At 37.2% G+C, this 25,894-nt stretch overlaps 1 protein-coding gene across 1 annotated transcript in view; it reads right to left on the minus strand.

The window, feature by feature from the left end:
- Positions 1–1,538: 1,538 nt before the first annotated feature.
- RAMP3 (receptor activity modifying protein 3) overlaps positions 1,539–25,894 on the minus strand; it is a 43,617-nt gene continuing 19,261 nt past the window's right edge. The window contains exons 3-4 of the mRNA XM_041459514.1: positions 22,794–22,926; positions 1,539–3,221 (exon numbers count right to left, since the gene is read on the minus strand). Of these exons, the coding sequence (XP_041315448.1) occupies positions 2,966–3,221; positions 22,794–22,926 (389 nt within the window). The 3' untranslated portion in view covers positions 1,539–2,965. The remainder of the gene's footprint in view (positions 3,222–22,793; positions 22,927–25,894) is intronic.

The raw sequence follows: 25,894 nt of genomic DNA on the forward strand, positions 1-25,894 counted from the left end.
CTTGACCATTTTTGTCCTTGCCCTGAAGGAATTGTGTTCCTCCTTTGGCCTCCTGCTATTTTTCTTGAAAGAGATGACAGCCCTCTCTGCCTTTGTCTTGGTCCTGCTAGTCATCATCTTCTTCTGTTAATTCTTTGCTGAAGTTCTTATACCCCATGGAAATATGCACTTCCACAGTTGCTACTGAATGCAAAATATCCCACAACTCACAGCAATTAGCAATGTCAGCTAGCTGTCACTTCTCTTTTGGCCTAAATATTGCTGGGGATCAACCACAGTTCCAGTTCTAGGAAGGATTTTGAACATTTTCTTTCTTTTTGAATGTCATTATTCCTGAGCCTCTGTTGTGATATCAAATTAATTCGCAATTAATAAATGAGCCAGATTCTTGGTGCCAGATATGATTTTCTTACCAATAGAAATAGGCTTGGGGGAGACATAGGAAGGTCCTAAAATGCACTAGCTCTCATCAACACACAGTACAATCTATGTCAAAAGATTCAACAATTGTCATTCTGGGTCCCTATTAATGTACACAACTGTTAAGAACTAACTACTGCCGTTGCATTTTTCCTAAAAACACTGTAAACATTTCTCAGATTTAAAACACTGAGACTACATTAAATAATCTGTGTTGTTTCCATGCACTGTTTCAACTTCTCTGCCCTTCTTCAGCCATATAAAAAGTAATAGAAGATCACACTTGGATGAGGAAGACACACAACAACTAAATTTTCGCCTCCAAAGCACAGACTAGTGTTAGCATCCTCTACCCCTACTCTACGGCACATGAATTAAAACCAACTATTTCTGTTCCTTTGAATCTTATATTTTAAAAGACTGTTTGAACCAGAGATTTTAAACATGGCATTCTTTTAAAGACCACAGTACACATCTGGTGGTAAGAATTCATCAAGTTTTCTTCTTCACTTAGTACCCAGGCCAACCCATTTTATAAATTAATCTTATGAATTAAGCTGACTGATATCTCTCAGGTGACCTGTTCATTAGGTGAACATGATTTCAAATGAGTCAGAAATTGTCCAGAATTTGCCCCAAACATGACAATTAGGTTGAAATGAATGTGGTTTTTTAAAAGTAAAAATTTTTGCTACATGGTTTCCAAACCAAAGTTTTGAAATTTGCCTTGAAGCTTGCTGAAGTAAATGAGTATTAAAATGAAACTCCATGCAGAATATAAGATTGCTTGGTTCTGGCCACACAAAATGCTTAACCAAACAATATTTTGCATAAAATGAATGGGTTGGGTGTCTTAACTGACCACTAGTTTTGGTGGTCCAATGCATTTTAATACAGAAAATAAAAGGTCAATAGAAAATTAAACAGAATTGCTTAATACATTATTTCATTCTTCTTTTTTCATAAAGAGCAATTTCTGCTAGCATCTAGAGAATGAGGAAGAGTCTTGGGAAAAATACACAGAAAACACTTTCAAAATTTAATCATTCCAACATCAGAGCAATGAATAAACAAGTTGGTACCTTCAATCCTTATGAACAGATGTGAAAACAAACCAGTACAACTTATAAGGGTTATTTATTTATGTATACACAATATATGTAGATAAATAATCTAGTATATTGAGCACTTCTAATTTGATTCAAGCATGGAAATGCTTTTCATATTCAAAGACCTAAGTCCCAAACATGGAGCCAGAACCTTAAAGGAGAAGATCTAACTATAAATTATATAAAACACAATTACTCAGCTATTCAACTGTATTTTATTTGTGTGCATAAGGTATGGAAAAATGAAAAGTCACTTGTAACAGACCTTGCACACTTGTCACAGAACATTGGACTGAAAGGCATGAGAGCCACTGAAAGGTTGAGAAAAGAAGGTTTGCAACACAGGGAAGTTCTTTTGTTTTGAGCATATGATCTTTATTTCAAGTATTACTTAACTTTATAGAACAAGATTTCTGAGTTGAATTTTTCTCTTTCTTCCTACTTCTATTCCAAGTTTTTATGTTCATACTTTAGTTCCCACACTCTACACAGGACAAAGAATTATTTATGTATGATACTCTGAAAGGCATCTCAATCAACATGACACCTTTATATTTATTTGTACTATATCACTTGCACAAATTGGAGCAAGAGTGGGGAGTATACAGTGAACACAAGTCATCAAGACTAATAATTATAAAAGAGGAAAAATAAAGAGTCTGGTGTATGAAAGTTTCTTCATTACTCCTTAGTATATTTATAATCAACCAATTTTCTCTCATGTTTTCCAGCTCTGTAAAGTAGGACTTGTATCCTCCCAAAGTTTGTTTGTGAGACATACAATTCCAAGCAGCCACGCTTAAAGAAATTTTATAAACCATTTTATAATGTGGCAGGATAATTTCCCTGTACAGATAATCACCGGACACAGGAGCTGTTTCTTTGCCAGAACAATCCTTCCCAGTTTTGATAATGATGATTTTGACTAGCTGTTAAGAAAAGCTGCCACCTGGTTATATCCATAATTAGTACCTGTGCCAAGGATCTCTCCAAGTCACAGAGTTCACAGATGAAAACCTTGAGTGTCCTGCACAAAACCTCAAGAGATATCATTTCCCCCCTGGTCAGTATTATACACACACAGCTTTGCAAAACTTTACCAGTCACCTTTGCCCACAGGAAAACAACAGGAAAGCAACTCCTTTTGCAGACAAGAGGTCCATTTGCCTGGGAACTCTCCTGTTTCTGGGAGCTGCCTGTGAATTCCATGCTGATGAGCCTTGATGGAAGTAGTTTTCTACCAGCAATACTCATGGTCAAGAGAGAAGCAGTGATGCAGCAGCAGCAGCAGCTCTTCATTCCACAGGAGCAGCTCAGTATCTCACTGGTTCCATTTCAGCAGATCTGAAATCTTTATGCCATGTTTCTCTCTTCATCCTCCTTTCTTAGTGTTTAGGGAAGAAAGAAATGAAGAAAAGAAAGCCCAGAGGAAGAACTTACACTAAGATATCACTTCTTTTGCTGCACCATACTACCAGTGTTATCATGGCACATGTCAACATGACTGGGATCAAGATCAGTGTTATGAGAATTTCATCTGGTGGATCTTCCCAGTGAACCTTTTCTGAAGTACAGTTTGAAAAGAATTGTTTATGAATTCCAGTGATAAAGCCTTCTGCAAGGGGGTTTGGCCAAAAGCAACTTGCATTGTTGGCTTCACGTTCTGTGCACTGGGTAAAGTTGTCATAATACCTGGGAGTAGAAGAAAAATAAGAGAAGTTAAAATAGAACGTATATGCATATTACACTTGGAGAAAGCTACAGAGGTGCTGTAAGAAATCTCTAAGAGTGTGTCTATCATATAGATACTCTGCTGAAGGACCTCCAATGGAAGCTGTGGCACAGCAAAGGCAGAAGGAGAATTGACTCACATGTACCAATGCAACTGAGAGATTTCATGTGAAGTTCTGAGATCCCAGATGGACAACAGTCAAACCCCAACTACAGCCAGGGCCTCCTAATGCCATTTAAGTACAAACAGAACTCCCTAACTACAGACATTTACACATTCTTTAAAAAACATGCACACAAATGTGCCAAGAACAGGACATTTTGAACAAAGTATGGATATTTCATGCCTCAACTGCCACTAGACATGATGTTGTCATGAAAATTATGATGTGGCACTAGGACTGAACCACAACATGTAGTACTGTGTAAAAATTTTGGTTCTGTTGCATTCTCATGCGAGAAAATAATGGGAAAATAAGCACACAAAGTTAGCTTTTGACAAAATTCCTCTTCTTTCCAACTCCAGCAAATGCCTGGCAGGGGATAAATAAAAAAATAAATTCTAATTACATGTTTGCTTATGAAAGGCTGGGAATTCCTTGTAATATCTAACATGCAATTTCAATCCTGCATGTGCTAAAATTTACCTGCTCAGGAATAACTTATATTTATGAGAATTGGCTACCCCTCAGGAAAAAAAAAAAAAACAAAAGGCAAAAATAAGCCTAAATTACTTTTGTGGTGTTATTATAAGCCAAAGAAATTCAGGAAGTGAATGGATATGGGGAAGGAGATCAGAAATTAGCAAGACAAAGAGTGTCTGGTCAGTGCACGAATAAGGCAAGAAATAAGGAAGCTACATTATTATCTGTTGCATTTATTTTAGTCCTGCGTGACTCAATAATCTCACTTCAAAGGGGAATTAAAAATAGAAAGAAGAGAGCAAAAATCCACATGACACCTCCAGGGACAGCATCCTGTTATAGCATCTGAAGACCCTACTCTCCCTTAAAGTCCATATAAATATGAACTCCTGATGATTGTCTCGTTCTGACATTAAGTCCTGCAGGGGATAAATGTTGACTCAATGCTTTGCTGTAAAGTAAAGGAGAAGAGACATTCAGCTTTTGGGCCAAGAGTGAAGTCTACTGTTGACTGTCTGTCAGGGGAATTGTCTGCCCGCCCATGCTACAGCCACACAGGTTGGGAACACAGCCTCCTGAGCATCTGAATTCTCAGAGCTGTGTTCACAGAAGAAGAAAAAGCATCACAGAAAGGGCCTTCTCCAAGTTCCTTGTAGTTCTCATTCTCAAGGAGTTTGAGCCAATACTACTTCATTCATAAGCAACCACAGTGGACAATCTAACACCAAACTCCGGCATGAAGATGCATATACACCCAATGTACATGTATTTTAAGCAAAGCAACTAGAAAGGAAGCTTTTGTGACACCAGCAACCACAGGAAAACAATGGGAAATAAGCTAAAAATAAAATACAAATATCAGCTGTTTGCTATTTTAATAGTGTCATTCTTCTGTGTGACCTGATGGCATGCATTCTTTATGTCCTTGGACTAAATTAGGAGCTGGAGATGTCTAGTTGAATGTGGGACATACAGTCCCAGAGGACCTGAAGAGCACTAGGTCTGAAGGGAAGGCTACAAGGTTCAGCAGGCTACAATGCAGAGATGGAGAAGCATCCATCTGCCCAGACAGGTCATTGCTCTACCTGGCACAGACATCAAGCAAGACTCCAGAATGCTGGACTCTACTCCAGCCTGCTCTTGGCCATGCTCTCATGGGCACCTTTGTGCCATCAGTGGCTGCAGTTGCAGCCACCTCAACAAGAAAATCAACAATAAATCCAGGTGGTTTCAGCATAAAAGTACCCTAAGCTCAAAGATTTGTTGATGTAAATTTTTTCCTCTGTGTTTAAAATCCTATAGAAAATTCAGTGTTCTACAAAGAATTCTGTAGATTTTTTTCTTAAATGTTAGATGGTGTAAACAAAAATATTTTCCACTGATTTTTGATTGCAAATACAACACAGCTAGAAAAAGCTGGTTAAGTGTTGCCAAAAGGCCAGATAAAAATAACTTGGGAGATAAATTGTATTTGAAATACTGAATTCCTAAGGGCTAAAGTAGATTAAAAGTGTTATTTTTGGAATTCCGTACAATTTTTCCTTAAAACCTTCTCTCATGGAAAAAAGGGGAGAAAAACCTACCTGCACTATAGCTCTTAGTTCACACAACTGTGAGAATGTAGATAAAGGAAAATCTCAGCTGCTGGAGAATTGCATGTCTGCCAATAAAGCTGAAATCACTTAAATATTTATGTAGTTTTGTACTTTAGAGTTTATGCACTGCAACAGAAAGTTCACACAAAAAAAAATATCCTCTCTGCATGGCACTGTGGAACAGCTGCCTCAGAAGGGAGCAACTGCATCCTCATACTACAGCATGGATGTTTTTGTAGTTGACCAATTGGTTTGCAAGTCGGGCTTTTTTAAGAGGGAGACGGGAGTTAACAGACATTTAATTTCAGTTCAATTCTCCTATGCCTAATCCTTTAATGTCTGATGTAATTCTCTTTATTCAAATGGTAAAGTTTGGAATAGGAAACCTTTCCATTCTGTATAATAAAATGGCTATGACAAAGATGCCCTGGCCTCTAAATGGAGATACTTCAAGGAGAAGTGCATTAAAGTTCCACAACTTGTGAAAGGCAGGAACAAGAAATTATAGTTTCTACTTACTCCCTTAACAAATAACTGGAAAGCACACTGGAGGTCAAGCTCCTTCACTTTTCAGATTATAAGAGGGTGTGGGAACATTCGTATTCTTTGTGCTGAAACACATTTTCATCCCTGTTGCGAAGGATGAAAGTTTGACAAGAAAGTCTCACAAATATGTATGCTTGACAGAAAGATTTTTGAACCTTTCAGGCTAGCTACAAGGGACCTAGGTAATACTCAGGAAAGGGATATTCACTGGGAGCCAGGTCACAAGCTTTGTGACAAATGGGCCCAAAAATTATATGAGTTTCAACTCAGCTAAGCAGTCCAATACAAAAACCCCAAAACCTAAGCATAGTCTGAGCAGCAAAATTCATATGAAGATGTGCTTTGCCCTGATATGCTCAGAACAACTGTACTTTCTATTGAGGAACCAAATCCTTCGTCATACTGCACATTATTGAAAATACTTTCAGAGAACACAAAAAATAATTCCTTTCAGAGCAATCTCTGAACTATAATGCATTTGGTATGAAAGATAATTTTCAATATTCTAGAACAATACCTCATTTTCAGAGCACACACACTTTTTCTCCTGTACCTTATGTTTTCACTAAACCAGATAATAACAACCATGTCATGAAACTGGGTTTGTTTGTTGTTTTTTTTTTTTTTTTTTTGTTGAAAAAAAAAAGTGTATAGTATTTTATTTTGTATTTTACCCATGAGAAAATATATTTTTACATATTACCTATAACTAAGAACGTGGACAGTAGGCAGTTATTATGAGGAATGGGAGTGGACACATTTTCCTTAATGGGACAGTGTTTCACGGAGTGTCCACTCAAACTATTTAAATAGAGAGCTAGGTTTATTACATCTCATCTATCTCAGGGTACCCAGTTGCCTCTCACTCAGGGCACTTCTCAGTCTAAGTGGCGCTTGAATCTCATTCGTAGTTTCCCACATTTCCAGGGAGGAACATGGTAAATTCTTGCTCTTTCTTCCTCAATACCCCTGCACAGGAAAATTGTAGAGACGAATGGTTTATGAAAACACAAGTCCCCCAACACCCTCCTCCACATTTTTGTGAGACTAAGAAAACAAATACATTGTTTAACTAACAGTTTTTATAAATAAGCATTTTCCAATGGAAAACTGTTATTTCAAAGAATCACAAACAATTATCAAAAAAGCTGAATGCAATATATATATTACTTAAGACAAACATTTGAGGGCATTTTCTGGCTGCAGCCAGTACACCCACTGTTAGTTCCAATAGGAGAATCTTTCCACCTCTCCAGCACTCATGGATAGACCACCACAGAGACACTCAGCACATAAGCAGTCAGGAATGTTTTGCAGTTGCTTAATGAGGAGGGCCAGGGATTAAAAACCAAAACACCACACTTTCACTACTGCATTTTAAATCATTCCATTTCATGATTCCTGATATAATTATAGAATATCAGTACAAGATAGTTATAATACATTGTGAGTAATTTTTGTTATTTTGAGTCCATTAAGTATTCAGAATACAGTGAAAAATCTCTCTACCATAATTAAGTCTTGATGCAAACCAGGTAATAGATACACCAGGGACACTCACTCCTGCTACTCTACAATCCCAGACAGCAATCTAGAGGCACTGTTTCAGGACACTACAAGTCATGTGGTGTCATTCTAATACAGATACTTTAAAATTATTTGCTTTCCACCGGATTATTCAACCAAAAATTTCTTTATACACAGTCACATATTAAATTGAATTATCATCCTTGTAACCTCCACCCAGACTGGAATACAAAATGCTGAAATGTAAAAATATTAACAAGAAATATCATATGATGAGAAAGGCTTTTCTTACAGCATTTCCAGAAGAAGTGGAGGCAGGAAGTAGCAAAAAACCTCACAAAAATAAAAAGTCTATTCTTATGTGAGATGCAGCCAGACTGTATAGAATTTCAGGGTGTAACAGCCTGGGTGAACTTCAAATAAGGGTCCAAACCTTAAGATCATAATTTCCTGAGGTTTTGCCACCATGTTAAAAGGACAGCTTTAATTTTATAGTGAGTTAGGAGCCTGTAAATATGGTGGAATATTTCTGAGATTTTCTCGCTCAACATCTCTCCAAATAGATTTGTGTCTGTGTCTCACCATTCCTTTAATCACATATCTTCTGCCAAGATGAGTATTCTCACAGTCACATTTTTATCTCCCTAATCAGAACAGATCTACTGTTGTGCAGCTCCAACACAGAATTCAGCCTCAAGAAAATAATGTACTACAAAGACACAAGGAAGGAAATGTGTGGGGGTGGGGAGAAACAGGTTTAATGAAAAAATTATAAAGTACAGTTTACTCTCATGCGACTAAATAACAGACATTGTGACAGATTTACTTACTTGGGTTGAAAATAATAAACAGATTCTGGTATCCTTTGAAGTAATTACAGATCTCCACCCTTAGTTTCACATCAACAGCTGTCTGGAAAATGCAAAATAAGCCTAACTAAAACCCCAAAAATGCACAACTATTACTAAATTGTTGTTAATTCCCTAAAGATACAATGAGAAAATGTAAATATAAACAGCAACTATAGGTGTAAGCAGTTACTTTATACACCTAATAGCCATCTCTAATGTGCAGCAGAAACCACTATATTAAGCAAATGTAGAACAAGGAGGTAAATGTAGCCTGACATAAACCTGACTGCATTATTAAGATCAAATGTTTAGTAGCACCAAAATTTTACCAAGCCAAAAACTTCAACTGGCAAGCAGGCTTTACCTTCCACTGCTCCTGACTAGATTTTAATGATTACTTAGTTGTACAGTTGGCCCATTTTTAGACACCCAGTGAGAGGGGAACTAGTCTCTGAAGCCATCACTACATCATGTCTTCAGAAGCCAATCCCATAACTCCCTTGAATTAGACAAAAATTAGACAAAAATCAAAAGAGTAAGTGAAGACAAATCCTAATCCCACCAACACTTAAGCATACATATCCAACTTCTTATAAGCACAGTATCTCATAAGTAGCCATCACTGATGATGTGTGGAAGATGTCTTTAATAGCATGAATAGAATCATTACATATCCACTCCTTACAGTCAAACACATCAGGCTTGTGATTTTGTCAGGAAAATGCAAATTTTAAAACCTCTTTCTATGGATCAAGTTTCAAAGTTTTTGTCAAGTTGGTCAAGTAGTGAAAGCCTTCATTTTTTTGGGCTTCTCACCAAAGGAGACAGTATGTTTCTGGTGGCAAGCACTGTTTTTGTGTACATCAATATTTGAAATTTTACAGCTAAAATTTTAAACCTTGCACTAGAACACGTGAACAGAAGCAGGAAGCATTCCAAAATTCAGATCCAAATTATAAGACCATCTTCTCATCTCCAGTAAACACTTCTCAGTGCTGAAAATGGCAGATGCACAATCTCTGCTATCTCATCTGCTTTCTCTCTATTATAGTCAGTTATTTCTCTATTTAATTCAGATTACTTCACAATGACAGGGCAAAGGCAATACCTGACTAAGATTAGGATTTTTTTCTTTCCCATCAGGACCATTTCCCCTACGTGTCATTAGGAAAACCATTAGCATTTTCTGGCACATATCCTCTTTCAAAGGGCAAGCATGACAGAGTTTAGAGCCCTGAAAAGCCAATAACACAATTTGAAGTCACATTCCTACTATTTATTGTCATGTACGATTTCAAATCAAACTTCTGCATACTTCAAAACTATGTTGCCTTTACAGTAGGTAAAAACACTGGTATAATTGTAGGGCATGATGCACAATACAGCTTCCTTGAAGCTTCCTCAGCCAAGGAAGGGAGCCCAGGACAGCTAGTACTTTGGACAGATGAGTCCCACACCTGTTGTGCCTAGCCAAAAAAAAGGCCTCATTAAAAAAAAGCAAGCTAGTAGAGAATTACACTCAAATCTGCCACTGTAGTGATGGAGAGACATGCAAGCAGCATGCTATCCTTGTATCTATCTCAGCTCAACTCCTTCCCACAAGCATTTCCACCTGTGTCACCACAGATTGTTACAATCCTCACTCCAGTCAGCACAAATGCAAGTGCCCTTGGTGCAAGCAGGCGTTTGGGTCAGCCACTGACACAGTCATCTCCTGAGGTGGTTCTGCTTTTCCCCAAATACATCAGTCACTTTGTTCATTCACCTTGTAAAGTTTGCTACAATTAACAGCTTATTTGTCTCCACTCTTCTCAGAATGTTCCAACTGATGATAAAACCATCATTCCAGCACTGCTTCCAAAATGAAATGCTCAGCCAGCTTCAATCCAATCATCCAGCACCTGGGGAGGAGCCAGAGTCAGGAGGGAAGTTGCTAGCCCAGAACTGCTCTGAGCTAACGCCGTATTTCAAGAGCTCAAGGCTTTTCTTTCCATCTAGATGAAGCAAGCTGACAGGTGAGCAGAGAAAATGTGGCTTGAATTCAGACTGGTGCTCCACAGCTGGGCCTCCAGATAGCGACTCAAAACAAGCAACCATGAAGATAATAATTTTTCTGACCAACAGACAAAAACTCACAGAGAAAGAAATAACAGAAAGGCCCTTCTTCATTCCAGCTTACATCTACAAACAACTGCTTCATATTCCATTTTTATGAGGACATAAAAGAGTATTGAAGTGTCATCTGTGGAAGCTGTTATTAGATTCCACTTCGTCCAAACTAGCACAAGCCTCTTATAATAGCACAGCACTACTTCGTCAAGTGGAAAGAAGGGAGAGAAATATCTGGTAATACGCAGCTGTGAAACAGAAATCATCAGTCTATCAGGCTTACATTTTGAGGAACACCCACTGTAGCATCTCCACAGATTGAAACATTTTTAAAAATAAAATTTAAAAAAAAAAAAATAAAAAAAACAAATAATCTGTTTCTAAGTTGAACTTTTCATCATAATTTTCATAACCCTCCTCACGTAATTTTTATGAGCATGTAAAGTATGTACACTTTTCCTGATTATTTATGGAAAATGGGTTTTATATAAACTTTAAAAAATTCCTGTAATTAAAAAAGCCACTTGCTTTAGCAGGAGAGTGGCTGTTGTTTTCTGCTCCAAGCAGAGCACAAATAATGGGAGTTAAAAATCAGTCGACTAATTACAGATATTAAGCTTCAGATTATGTCAGCTACTGGACTAGTTAAAGAAGAAATTCTTTTTGCAGTCTTGCATAATAAATGAATTATGTGAAATTGCAATCTAGGCATGGACAGTTCACAAACAAGACCAAAACTGATGAAAAATTAACCATAAAATCAGAGGAACGGTAACAACATTAGATATTGATTTAAAATTAAGCATAAGGACTGTTAGGGAAGAAGCCTAATACGGAAAAGTTCTATTTATCTACTATTCAAGTACATCATTTTGTTTTAGCATGACTTTGGCAGCACAGCATGTTTACCACTGAATGTGGGATTTTTCCTTTCTTATGTCTTCCCCTCTTACTTGTGGTGGAAAAGACACATTCCGTATCCTAAGTAACTACTTTTGCTGCGTGGCTTCCCAAGACTGTTCCAACATATCATACACAAAACAGAAGCAAATGGTGGACCCAAAGGGTCCTTACCCACAACTGTGTATGAAAGATTTGAGTGTTGCGACACTCCCTGGAGTCGCTTAAGGGCAAGCCAGCAACCTCCTAAGCAGGTGCAAAAAATATTATGCCAGAGGATTTTGGACAAGTCCAGCCAGACTGTTGGCAGATCAGAAGCAGAGGGACCCAGCATCTTGAGACTGTCACCTGGAAAAGGTAGCAGTTTCTTAGCTCCTGGAGCTGCTACATTTATTTAACTTCATCTTGGGCCCAGCTAAACTCTACCTCAGTTTGAGGAAGGACAATGTAACATGGCATATCACCAGCGAAATGTTACAAACCCTTGAGGTAAGAAAGCTGTTATGGGGTCTGATAATATTTAAGCACTGTGAGCAGCCAAGTAGTAGGGTATTTTCTGAGCCTTTATCTAATTCCTCTTTGGCTGATGAAAACAATGACTTATTTTCATAGTGATGGTTAAAAACCAACCTGTTTCCCTGCACAGAAACAGCCAACAGCAAAAAGAACCTTACATTTTTGCACCTACTTTTTATAAGTAGTAATACTAATACCTTAACCCTGCATACTACAAATCAGCCTAGATATATATTAGATATATATACTCCCCAGTAACATGAAGCAAAAATCCATTACAGATAACAGAGCAACATAAGTTATACATAATATAGAACCAATTTAAGATTATTGTGCTTCTTAAACTACCTTCCTGCAGATAAAAATTGGACTCATCACCTTACTGACAACTCCCAGTCCCACAGGCAGACATAGAACCCACTTCTAGATGCCGGAACTCTCATTTGAATATTTCTATGTTTATTTTATAACAATAACTTAATATGAAATGGTACATTTTAGCAGTCAGTGAAAAGTATGAAAGAGATTTGTATATCTGAGAGAAATGCAAAACATCAATTTCTTGAGAGGTGCAAAGAACTGAACTCATAGTTGTTAATCAATGATCTATTGCCTTGACAACCTTTGATTTTCTCCCCTTCTATACTCAGCACTTATCTTAGAGAAAATTTTTAATTTTACAAAGCTGCCATATCTCTGTTATCTTTATAAGTACTACAGGCATCTCATACATTGCCTCCAAGTTTCTCAATGCAGCCAGCAACGTGTCTGCCTTTTGCAGATTACACAACAGGCTGAAGAAGGTGACTTATCTGCTTAAGAGTGCAGACGACCGCACTTCATGTCTTGAAACCAATTTCCAAAACACAATTACATACTATTCTGTAAAGATAAATAGAAATACCAGAGCGTTGGCAATTAACCATGTAAAATACTTTTTTTTTTTAAGTATTGTTATATAATAAACTTCTGTAATTGAAACAAGACCCCAAATACCAAACATAGTAGTATTAATTCATACCTATTGTGTTGTCAACAATGTGACTAATACCACATGTAGCCTGGAGCAAGAAAATCTATTTTTTTGTCTCTGCGGAGTTAATCTCCATTATTGTACATTTATGGTTGATCCATTCAGAAAACAAGAATGTAGAAATTGTTTTGCAAACCAGAAGCAGCAAAAAAGTTCGCATTAACTTTTCCTTTTCATAATACATTTATATATTCATTTTTACTGCATCTAAAAATATACTGTCCATTATTTATGCATTGCATAATACAAAATACTCAGTCTATCAAGTTATAACATACTATTTTACCACCAAGCAACTTTACACAGAAATCTTATGCAATGGTTTTATTAAATACAGCTTTTAATAATGAAGACTGTTTTTGATTACTGATCTTACCACAGTAAAATTCAAAAAGGTCATGAAAGGTGTTGAAAGGCATATCAGCTGACAGTCCTGAGATTTAACAAGAGAACTGCTTTCTAACATCACTTCTAAGTTGCTTACATTATTTTTTCCAAGTGACTTAGAATTATTATATTCTTATATCTTTAACTGTTTGTTAGTTGACTTGGAAATACAAGCACTGACATACTGATGCCACCTTGCGAGTGTAAGCTACCACCATTAGTCCAAGGCATCTGCTGAAGTACACATCAATTTGACCCACAGCACCCTTGCTAAAATATTGTTACTGGGCTCGTCAGGTGACATCGACATCACCAATGTTGAAAACTCTTTCAGAACTTCAAGAAAATACTGATATTTATATCACTGACCTCTTGGGAAATGCCAGATTTCACTCTCTTGTTGGAAAAAAAAATACTCAGGACAAATAAATGTAACAGGTGTTAAAACTTGCTGGAAAACACTTGAAAAACTGAAATCTGACATTAAATACTGAAGTTTTCAACTCTTGATAATGCTTCCTACTTAGCAGCAGGCTCAGAAGATCCTTCTCTTTTTTCATACTAACAGAACTTCCACAAAGATTTGCAAAATTATTGATAAATTGAAGAACAGAAAGATTTGAGCTCTTAAAAACCTTGAAAAGATAGATAATGGGCTGAAAAAGCACATTATTCTGACATTATATAGTCATTATATGTTTTTTAATGGAAGACCCAATGTCTCCCGTGGTTTAACAAAGAACGAAACAGTTATCCCTGATGAATAAGAAATTCCAGTTGTTTTCTCTTCTCCCCATTCCACTCCACTGCTATCCTTGAATGGTGGCTTTTATAAACTGTGATTACAACATGTATTATGGTATAAATAACAAATACATAGTTTTAGTTCACCAAATCTGAGTTCTTGGGAGTTAGTGTATTTAATTAATCAGTCTCCCAAAATATTGGCAAATTTATCTTTATCCTCTACAATAAACCCATTTACTGGTTTCAAGTGAGCTCTTCAAAGAAAGGTTTTGCTTGCAAAAAGCAAGATTTTTCAGTGTGTAAAATGAAAACCAAGAAATCTCATCAGACAAAAAACTGATAAGACTTTGCTTGTTTGTAGCATAGCTATGTCTATACTACGCTGCAGAACAAACTGATGGCTTGGCATTTATAAGCAAAGTGGTCTGCAGGTCATCACAAGATTTAGAAATGTCAGTGCTCTTAATATAGCATTAAAATTCAGAAGTCAGAGTAATTTACTAAAAATTCAACATTCATGAATATTTTTCCACCACCCTTCTGAATCATGTAAGCCAGCCACAGCAAACACAGTTTTAGAAAAGCATTGCTGTAATTCTCCACTAAAGAGAGAAAAAGTTTTAGAGAGTATACAAAGCCTTTCCAATACCTTACCTGGAATTATCAAATATAGACTTTATTTTCACAACCATGCATTATATAAAATGACTGTGTCTCTCCTTTATAGCAAAGGTGAAAACTATAATGCACTAAAGAGCCATATTTCAGCCTCTGCATCTATCAGGAGGAAAGCAGTTATACTGGAATGATGTATTCCTGCCTCATGTCAAACCAAGGTGTCGGAATTCAAACTAGCCACTTTATTTCTATTCATCAGGACATATTATTATCTACACAATACAAAATAAAGCTAATACATTTCATATGAAAGCATGATCTGAAATCAAGGTCCTATGGAAGATATTATTCTGTAGCCTCATTAAAGGACCAACTGTATCTTTGCATTAACCTCACAGCAACTAGGATGGTTGATGCCAAAACAGTACATGATTGTACACATTCTCAGCACAGCCCTGTACCTGGCTACTCCATGAGATTTTATAAATTTTAGGTTTCTTTCATTCCCAATGTTTTAAATAATAAATGGCAAGCATTATTATTTCTGCAATGAAAAATTGCTATTGTCAGCTATCAGCATGATGGCAACACAAGTGCTCAAATACGATGTTCTTTTCCATTGTTTTACTTCCTCACACCTAACTGATTTATTAGCTGCTTTGCTTTTGTTTTGAAAAGAAAGGCATGAGTCACAGAAGAAAAATAGTATGTCCTTGGGATAACAATTACCAGCCTGGTTTTGCCATTGCTGCCATGAGTTTTTAGATGGATTTTTTAGTACAAAACTACTGCAAGTTTTGATAGGTAAAGAGGTGAAAGAAATACACAGCTAAAAAATATTAAATATCAGCATTATCTTCATTTCACCAAGAGCTTAAAAAAAAGCAGCAACCATATTTGTATGAGAAGCTCAAAGGAAGACTATCCTACTAAAGAAGACCAAATGCTGGCTTCTACCACACCAGTCCTTTTCCTATACCCAACCAAACACTAAATGCTAAATCAGCTACACTGACATGAGGCCACAGAAAGTGCAGGTTTACTCAACTTTCCATCACAGAGACACTGAGATGACAAATAATATTTTCTTCTCTAAAATATGGACTAACAAAACTGGAAGGACTTGCAGTTGGCTAAATACGGGATTTTGGTCCCCCTTCTCAGTTAGATCTTCAGGGGAAAAGAACATATTACTCCTCAGATACATAAGAACTTTAGGCAACGAAATTGCAGAAAATTACCCAGAGACCAGGCAATACAATGGTCTTTTGCTGTGCAAGCACATTTGTGATTTGCAGCATTTTCATCATGACTTTGCCCAAGGTAAACCATAACCAATCTACTTGTCTGTCTACAGGGATATGAATCCCAACACAAATACGGACAGCCCCCTCCTAACATGACACAAATGAAGAAGAGTAGGACTCCCTTTAATCAGTACTGTCCTGGATCTAAAATTATATGTGCTGGTCACTCAAACATCCAGTTTCCAGCAGGCCCAGGTTGCCTTTCATGTCAGAAAATCACATGCAAAAATCCAGAATCAAGACTTTTCTGATAATATTTAAAAGAATGAACCAAAGGCATCAGCTTCCTAATTGTGAAACCATTACCATTGTGGGAACTTATTAGCTCACATGAATCACTGGTTCACCTCAGCTGCAAAACAAACCCAGTAGTTTGTCTGAGATTTTTACTAGGGATTTGTAATGAGATTTGATACTAGGGAATATGCCAAACCCATCTGGAATGAAACAGAAGAGGTAGTTACCCAGGAAATGAGAAGGCTGCGGTACTCTAATGACCCTTTTGCCTTGGTCTTCAGGGGCATATGCTCCAGTCACTTGCAGAAGGCAAGGCAGGAATTTGGAGAATGAAGAACTACCCACAGTAGGAGAAGATCAGGTTCAAAAATATGTAAGGAACCTGAAGGTTCACAGGACCTGATGAGAGGCATTTGAAGGTCCTGAAAGAAATGGCAGAGGAAGTGGCTAAGTCACTATCCATCACATTTGAGAAGTCACAGCAGTTTGGTAAAATTTCCATTGGAAAAGAGGAAACAACCCCCATTTTTAAAAGGGAAAATTAAAAGGAGTACCTCTTCTCTGAAGACAGGCTGAGACATTTAGAGTTGTTAAGCCTGTAGAAGAGGCTTTCTGCAGACCTTACAGCATCTTCCAGTACCTAAAGGGGACTAAAGAGAGGTGATAGGGACAGTAGTGACAGAAAAAGGGGGAATGGCTTTAAACAGAAAGAGAGTAGGTTTGGATTGGGTATTAGAAATAAATTCTTTATTGTCTAAAACAAGTTGCCCAGAAAAGCTGTGGATGCTCCATCTCTGGAAGTGTTCAGGGAGAGGCTGGATGAGACTTTGAGCATTCTGGTCTAGCAGAGGATGTCCCTGTCCACAGCCTGTAACCAAATGATCTTTAAGGTCCCTTCCAACCCAAATCACTCAGCAATTCTATGGTTTTCACAGTACATTCCTGTTCTGTAGAAGTTTTCTCATTAGCAGCTGGATGTAATTGCTGATTGGTGTCTAGATCAGACTTCATGCAGAGGCCAGTGGGGAAGATGAAAAAACTTAGATAACCAACAAAGAAAATTACTCAGTTTGGAAGGTTCTTACATACACACTCAGCCAGCAGAGGTTCTTAGCTCCAAGCTTTAGGAAGTGTGGGCATATAATTCATTTTGGGCTGCACATGTTTCTTACAGAGTTTCCCTTCCCATTGATCTTAATGTGATCTGGCTTTCTTTTATGTAATATTTTACTAAGTTTCTTTGAAAACTAGGCACTTTTACAGTTAGCTTAGTTGGGCCAAATTGTGACAAGCAAAACTCCCACTGACTTAAAAATTGCGCAACAGGATTACTTTTCCAAATTGCATCAAATTTAGTAATACAGATTTTTTTCCTTAATTCTTTTTTTCAAATCCTCAGCATCTGTACAGAACGTGGGAAGACTCCCTCATCATCCTCAATGGGACTGAAACTGTTTATAGAATAAACATTTCATGTAAAGTGTTGTGGGAAAACTACACTAAGGCTGTACAGAAAAACGTTATTCACAGTGGGCACACACCTTGGACCATGCACACAGTAAAGCAGAGAATTTCATCAGGTACACACATACCTGTGATGAATCTGTTTCAGATGTACAGTTAAAGAAAAAAAATTGCCCTCTTCTATTCTGTTATGAACTGAAATTTAAAACATCAGAAAAATGAGACTTTTAACATTTTCCAGGTACTGTAAAACAATGTCACAGAGCCACTGTCTCACAGCAAATCAGGGACTCTTAGAGCTGTGAAAAGAAATGTAGAGATTGGAGGAAGACGTTTGTTACAATCCTTTCTTTTTCTCAAACAGAACATCCAGATCTGACCTGTGTTACATGCGTTACTTTGCTAGAACTCTCTTCTAAAACACAAATTGCTATTTCACCCTTGGACTCTAAACCAAATTCTTTGGCTGGTAAACACAGAATGACGGACTGGGAGCTCCCAAAGTAGCAGATATGCAGCCCTAGCAACTTGTGAGATAAGTGCTGCAACAATAGTATTGGCTTGAAATAAGAGAATGCCTCACCTGTAACAGATGACACAATCTGTTTGTAGATGTAACGGATAAATAGTAATCTTTTAGATGAAGAGTTGATGCCTTTCCATAGTATACTCACTGTTACAGGGTTTAGAATAGTGACTATTGGGCAGGTTGCATGGACTGTATTATGCAACAGTGACATGGCCACAGCCATTCCTCTGGCCTCAAAATTACTGAAATGCTAGTAACTACACTCAGAAATATTTGGAAAATGGTGATGCAGAAGAAAGAAAATTGGTACTTGGGAACAGGCCAAAAGCTTAACAAGCCACTGAACATCTTCTTTAGTACATTTTGGTCCCACATTTCCATAGGGGTTAGGCCTAGGAGACACACACAGATTTGTTTAGAGACTGTTTGTTCTAGCTAAATTGTTTCCAGGATCCAGTTAGAAGTATTTGAAAAACTGATTCATGAGTTAAGAATAGAAAGTAATCTAAGCAATTACAATAAGGAACATTTTTTCAGGTTCATGTAAGACACCTCTGGGCACTTCTGTCTTCATCCAGCCACTTGCTTCAGGAATTAGTCATACCTGGCCGCACAACTGTAGTCCCACACCAGGATTTATCACAGCACACAAAAAAAAGTCTGACTGTTAATAACGAATTTTCTGGCTTGCGAACAGTAGTTGATTTTACATATTCAGCTGTAATTGCTAAATATTAAGAAGATAATAAAGAAATATAATACATAGTTATTACATGTAATATAATAGCAGTGCTATTAACATAGATGTTACTATAAGCAGACATAACAGAAATATTACACACAAAAAATAAAAACCTTCCTGCAATTTCCAGTCTTCTGGCAAATGAAAAGTATATTTGCTTTTGTTAATTCCCTATATAGCTTTCACCCACACTTCAGTCTCTGCTTATTCACTTGCCATGTACCATAACTTTGAGTCTTTTAAACAACCTCGTTGTATTTTCATCGTCAGAGCTCTCTCTTAGTAATCTAAAGGCCTCAGCAAAACTGCAACTAGGCAAACTCCTCTTCTGTCAATGAACACCTCTGACTGTGTATTGAAGGTTTTACTTTTTTTTGTAAGTTAACTGCGGTTAGCTTTCATATTCTGCTATTTGTGGTTAGCCTTATTATTCTGATGTCCAAGTTAGAACCACTGAAACCCACCAAGTCTAAATGACTTAAAATATGTTAAAATCCCACTTTGATCCCTCATCATATTGAAGCTTTCAAATATCTTTGGACAATTTGACCCAGAGTACTTGTATCGTAAGTAAATGAGAAACCTCACAGAAATCTGCAAAACTTAATCGGGAAACTTTCATCTAACAGTGTTTCCATGAAACTTTACCTGAGAATTTAATGTCTATATGTGATCATCTTACATTTCCAGCAACATCAATATCAGCTGTGGAGGCTAAAACTCTCATTTTGGTTTGCAGTACCAGCTGCCACGCACAGAAGCCTCTTCTGTTCCAAATCAGTGAAATGGCTGCTTTTTAAAGAACACAAGTTTGTTAAGAATGTCAGAGATGTCAGAAAATCTTACAGGTTAATTAGGTTACAGCAAATGGGAGTCACTGCAAATTCTCTCACAATTGTTTGACCTAGGTGAAGCACTACAGATAATTGCTATTTACAATCCCATAACCAAAGGACAGCCATTTACACTGAAGATCTAAACCTCCTCCACAAAACAAGGAATTTAGAAAATTAGCAGATTTCCATTAACTGTTACATTTCAATATAAGTTACAAAGATTTGTTTCAAAGTGAAAAGTGCCATGTAGAAATTACTGCATGAAGAACCAGTTTCTTCTACACAAAACTCAGTTTTAACCCACTATCTGATCCAGACTGATTAATTGTTACTTCTGGAGGCTAGATATAAAATCAGCACAAACTAATATTACCAGGTGTAAATATCTGAATTTTAAGTGCCCATGGATAGATACACCAGTTTTTCATTAATTTGTCAGATTACTCCAAAGAAAGAAGTGTTTCTGTCCCGTGTCTCAGGGACAGAAATTCCTCCAATGAGCTGGAATAAATTAACCTCTATGTGTCCCTGCTTGCAGCAGAGGGGTTGGAACTAGAGGATCTTTACTGTTAGAGGAGCTTTACAGTCACTTCCAACCCAGGCCATTCTGTGATTCTATATGCTTCTTATAGAATGCATGACATCAAATAACAATGTCTATTCTCAAAAGAGTAAAAATCTTAAAGGTAGATGCACATTTGCTGCTTCTTCAGTGCAATGAACCCTTATGATAAGTTTGTAATCAGACTGCAAATGCTTGATTAATGCTTGATTCAAGAGATAAATTTCAAAACAAATTCCTCCTGCTACTCTCTTCTAAAGTAGAACTTGAAGCATTTTAAAAAAGATTTTTAGAAAATATATATTATATAAATATTTAATATTTAATGCTGTTAAAAATGTAAAATATTTTTCTTTTGTGAGAACCTTGAATTCTTCTGGTACTGCTTTTGAGGAAAAATGAGCAAAACCTCAACTTCTTCAGAAAAATTTTCTTGTACAGGGAAAGAAAATTACTCCAAATAGTGAGCACAATTGGAAAGGATAAAATCAAGGTGGATTCTTAACTCTAATTAAAAGTCAGGAAAACTCAGAAACTTCAGTCACCTCCAACCCTTGAAAAATTCTTGCACACAATATGTGAAATCTTGAATCAATTTTAGCAGAAGTCTCCCAAAAAGCTGCATGTTTTTTCACCTGCATTAATAAAGGTACAGTCTAATATTTTGGCTCCTATAGGCACTTTTCACGGCTGCAAGTAATCCCATTAGTTGAGGTCACTTATTGATTCAAATAAGATATCAGAAAAGAAAACTTGTTATTCTGAAACAATTATAATGAAGATAAAATGGAGCAAAATTATAGTGTTTCCTTCAAAATAAATAAAACCTCTTGTACTTAGATGAGTTATAAATTACATTACAATATCTGCATAATGTACAGATATTTATTAAATAAATTTAGTAGTAGCAGCACTGCAAGGATTTTCTTTTCTTTTGTAAACACACACTTCTCTGTCAGATTTGACAGAAATTTCTGCAAGCTGGTTTAGAAGAGCTAACCTTCTCTTACTCTTCCCCACAGCTGGAGAGAGCTGCATGGGTGCATCTTTTACTCCAGTGCCGTAATATTTAAGAATCTACCCTTAACAGATTGCAAGATTTTAAAATCATCAAGGTGTGTGAATAAATGGTCTAAGAAGGAATAGCATCTAAATTGATAATATTATGTCAGATTATGAAACATTATTAACAGGTGGGGCATTTCAACACAGGTGTTGGTGCTAAGGAAGTCATGGGGAACTGATGCAACACAGCACTGCAGTCCAACATTTCATTATCAGTCTGTTGGTGATCAGCTAGTTAAAGTCTGCATCACATGACACGACACTAAACAGGACACAAGACCAATGATCCCACCAGAACATATCTGGGGCTCAATGACACTGTAACAGCTGTGGTGACAGCTGGCTTGAGGCTACTCTGCCTCCATAGCAGACTCCAGAAACAGCACCAGCACAGTTTCAAATGCAGGAAGAGCTCTGTTTCAGGCTGGCTCATACCATACCAACTCTAGTTCACTTGAGTCTTGTTTTCTGAAGTGCTGAACACCTGCAGCTTCTTCTAATTTCAGTTGGTGTAGAGGGTACTCAACACTTCTGATAACCAGACATTATGCATGAGCAGACATGGTCTTAAGAAGCAGATGCTCCACAAAGCCAAAAATGCCACCAATTTCACAAAGCCTGTGAGTTTTTTCCAGATTAGAATTTGAAGTGTGCAGCTTTATAAAGAGACGCTTAAATACCTCCCATAACTATGGAACAGGAAAAGAGATTAGAGAATAATAATTCCACCCTCACTACTGTCAGTCTTGCAGTATTTTAGACATCCAAATAGAATGGGTGGTGCTAGCTCTCTCCATGCTAGCTGGCAGGCAAAAAAGTATATGACAGCAGGTTCAATAGGACAAATCACTTTAAATTTGGATAGGGCAATTTCACATGAGGTGAATTACTGAAAGAGTGTCATCTTACTGAAAAAAAAAAAAAGGAAATCAGAGGAGGGAACTGCATTGCTGTCAAGAGAACAGCATGATTCTAAAAGCATATATTGCTTTAGTGGTTTCACAGAAAAGAGATTAGTTACAGAACATTTGCCTAAAAGGCACAGAAATACAGATTAAATGTAAACACAACTGAGGTAACGCAATAGCAGCTAATATTAAATAGCCCATTGGTTAGTTTTCATTACAGTGGACTATTTTGCACACTGTTTGAGTTAAAAGCCAGGTGTCTGTGTGCACATGGCCTCACTGCAGGGCTTAAGAGCTACAGCTTAGCCCTCTACAAGTGGCAACAGAATACAGAAGGTTTTGTATATTCTGGAACACAAATATTTTATATGCACTAGGGGAGAGCTATTAAAACCTAAACTAACTCTTACATGATAAATTCTGTAAGGTTGCACCACTTTTTTGAGTCCACTTTCTTCATCATCTCTTCAAAGGATTTTCCACAGGCAGGCAACTTTTCTAACATGAGAGATTCATTGCAGAGCTCAGTCTGTTGACGTGCACCTAGGAAACATCAGATGCACCTTTAATCACAAACACTGAAATAGAAGCACAAACACATCACTCAAATTTGTTCACACAGTCCAACATGCCACTTACATTCTCATAAGCTTAATATTTAATTTTCCAAGCAATTTTAGAAAATAGACAAAACACATATTTACATAAATATGTTAAAAACATAACTTGGTATAAAAAACTAAAGGTTACCATATATAGTACTGCCTTTTAAATCTAGAGGAGCCTATCTAATCACTTTTCTAATCTTACATAGCTACTACTCATACTAACTCATTATTATGCACTTGCATTTTTAGTTAAAAGTTAACTGGATCTCACAATCCCACATTTCAGTGTAGAAAGCACTTTTCAAGCTCACACACATGCATCACATTCAACTAACTATATTAATGTGAAATTACTTTAACATTGGAAATATTTGTATGTCTTACCAGCTAAAGGGTCTGAATTTCCACAATCAAAGCTTTTTCTTTAGTACAGCCACCAAAGGAATTGTCTAGAGATCAAGTCCTGTGAGGAGCAGCTGAGGGACCTTGGGATTGTTAAGTGTGAAGAAAAGGAGGCTCAGGGGAGACCTTATTGCTCTCTACAACTTCCTGGAAGGAGGCTGTAGCCAGGCGGGGCTTGGTCTCTTCTACCAAGTAACAAGCATCCGAACAGCTCAAAGTGGCAAGAGGTTTAGATTGCATATTAGGAAAAATTTCTTCACCAAGGTGAAACAGGCTACCCAGGGAGATGGTTGAGCCACCACCCATGGAGGTATTTAAAAGATGTGTAGATGCGGAACTTAGGGACAAATTTTAGTAGTAGAGTTGGCAGTGTTGGAGTAACAGTTGGACTCAATGATCACAGAGGTCTTTTCCAACATTTTTAAACAATTCTATAATTCTAAGAATTATCTGCAATTATCAAATGCTGACATGACAGCATATAACTACTTGCAAAGAAAGAGTTAACCTTGACTTGAGCAGGCCTGTAACTTTTTCAACCTATAATGGTAACTCCAGTATATTTAGCCAGTCAAATGTTTTTCTCATCCAGCACATGCCTGTGTTGGAGTACAACTACAGTATTTTAATATTTGTAATAAAATTGAAATTCTGAAAAAATTCTCTTCAGACTAATGTGTTTGATTTTGATAAGACTGAAACATTTTATTTTGATCAAGACATTAAACATCTTGCTTTACCTCTATAGATGCCACTATTTTGAACATTATTCTGTATAAAAAATGCAATAATATTGAAAATTACCTGTAAATATATGTATATTAACATCTTAATACAAATGCCTACATTAAATTAGTCAGGAAAAAAACTGTGGAAATTTTTCCCTTCACAGCAGCTCAAATCCAAGAAATGTATTTACCTGAGCAAAACTGCAACCCTAACAAACTCGTATATCAGAGAATCCGCCTGAGAATTCTGGAGGCACAGCTTTTTTTAAGAATACAGCCAAGGAGAACAGACCATTTGCTCCTAAAAAAAATTTCACTGAAAACATATTTACACCAGGGAGAAGGAGGTATTTCTTTTGCTTCTATTAGTTACTTTGGAATCAGGATCCTATCACTGCTGAAAAGAGCTGATAGTTCTAATTTTGTGTGGTAGCAGCCAAACACATTGCCTGAGGCCAGCTGAGGTCAAAATCAGGCACGACTTTGCTTGGTAAGAAGAGAAGTCCTCATGGCTCCATTCCTTACCATGTAGTAAAGAAAACCCCAAACTCTAAGGCAAGATGACTGGTCTCAGGCTTCACATCATAATCCAGCCATCAGATACTCAAAAGCTTGAGTATCTCCATTAGAAATCAAGCATGTGATTGTAACACAGGCTTGAATGAACATCATTTCACCCAGGAAGGAGCTGGCTCCTTTGGAGCCTGGCCAGGAGCACCTTGCAATTTCACTCCAGGTATCACAGTTGACTCCTTACGTGGTGGTCACTCTCTCTGTGATGGTGTATGACAAATGACAACCATCTCATCTGGCCAAATAAACACCTTGCTTTCACATACTTGCCAAGAGCAGCAGGCCCATAACAGGACAGCCTGTGCTGCACCTGAAACCATAAGTCTACAACTTCCTCTTCAGGTGTACGGCTCACTCACTAGGACCTAATCCTTGCTCCTTCATCGTATCTGACTGTCAGTGCTCTTAAAGCTGTCATGAAGCATTCATTCATTCTGGCAAAAAGTGAGAACTACAATTACTCACCAGTGATAGAAACGGTGAAAATTACCACACAAGAGCAGCATAATTTTATCCATAAGAAGTTAACATGATAACATGGATCCTGCCTACTTAAGTGTTCCTGTCGAATCACCAGCAGCTGCAGCAGTTACCAGTTACACTTTCCACAGACAGACCTGCAGATGAATGCTAAAGCTGTGCAGAATTCAAAACCACATATGAAAATTGCATAGCTCGCAACTTAAATCCTGCACTGACAAAAGTTATGCAAAGATGCTTTTTCTGGCAGGGTATTCTAAACAGCCAGCTATCATGATTTATAACCAACACAGTACAATTTCTTCTTCCACTATGTCACGTGTGCTGACAATTTACTCCAGCCCCTTCCCAGAAGGATGTTTAAATGCATGCCATTGGTATTTTTGCTTGTCTGTATTTAAAATTTCAATATTTTGCAGGATCATAGGGAAAAAAAAAAACTCCATCAGAGTCATTTGAGCCCAATCTGATGACTCAAGAGTTTCTGTCTAAATCCCTGACCAAAAGAGTTCAAAATCATGGATAATTCTGCAATTTCACCATCACTCTAAGGCTGCAACTTAAAACAAACATGTTTTAAGAGCAATTCTGAAAATCTTGTGTCAATATATTGAGAACGACCTTTACAAAACACTACAACACCCTCTTGCATACAGCCAATGGATAAGACCAGTTGTAAAAAATGCATGACAATTGACTAATTGAGATGAGACAGGATGG

The sequence above is a fragment of the Pyrgilauda ruficollis genome, unplaced genomic scaffold (genome assembly GCF_017590135.1).
Source record: "Pyrgilauda ruficollis isolate IOZ18807 unplaced genomic scaffold, ASM1759013v1 scaffold137, whole genome shotgun sequence".
NCBI classification, from domain to species: Eukaryota; Metazoa; Chordata; class Aves; order Passeriformes; family Passeridae; genus Pyrgilauda; species Pyrgilauda ruficollis.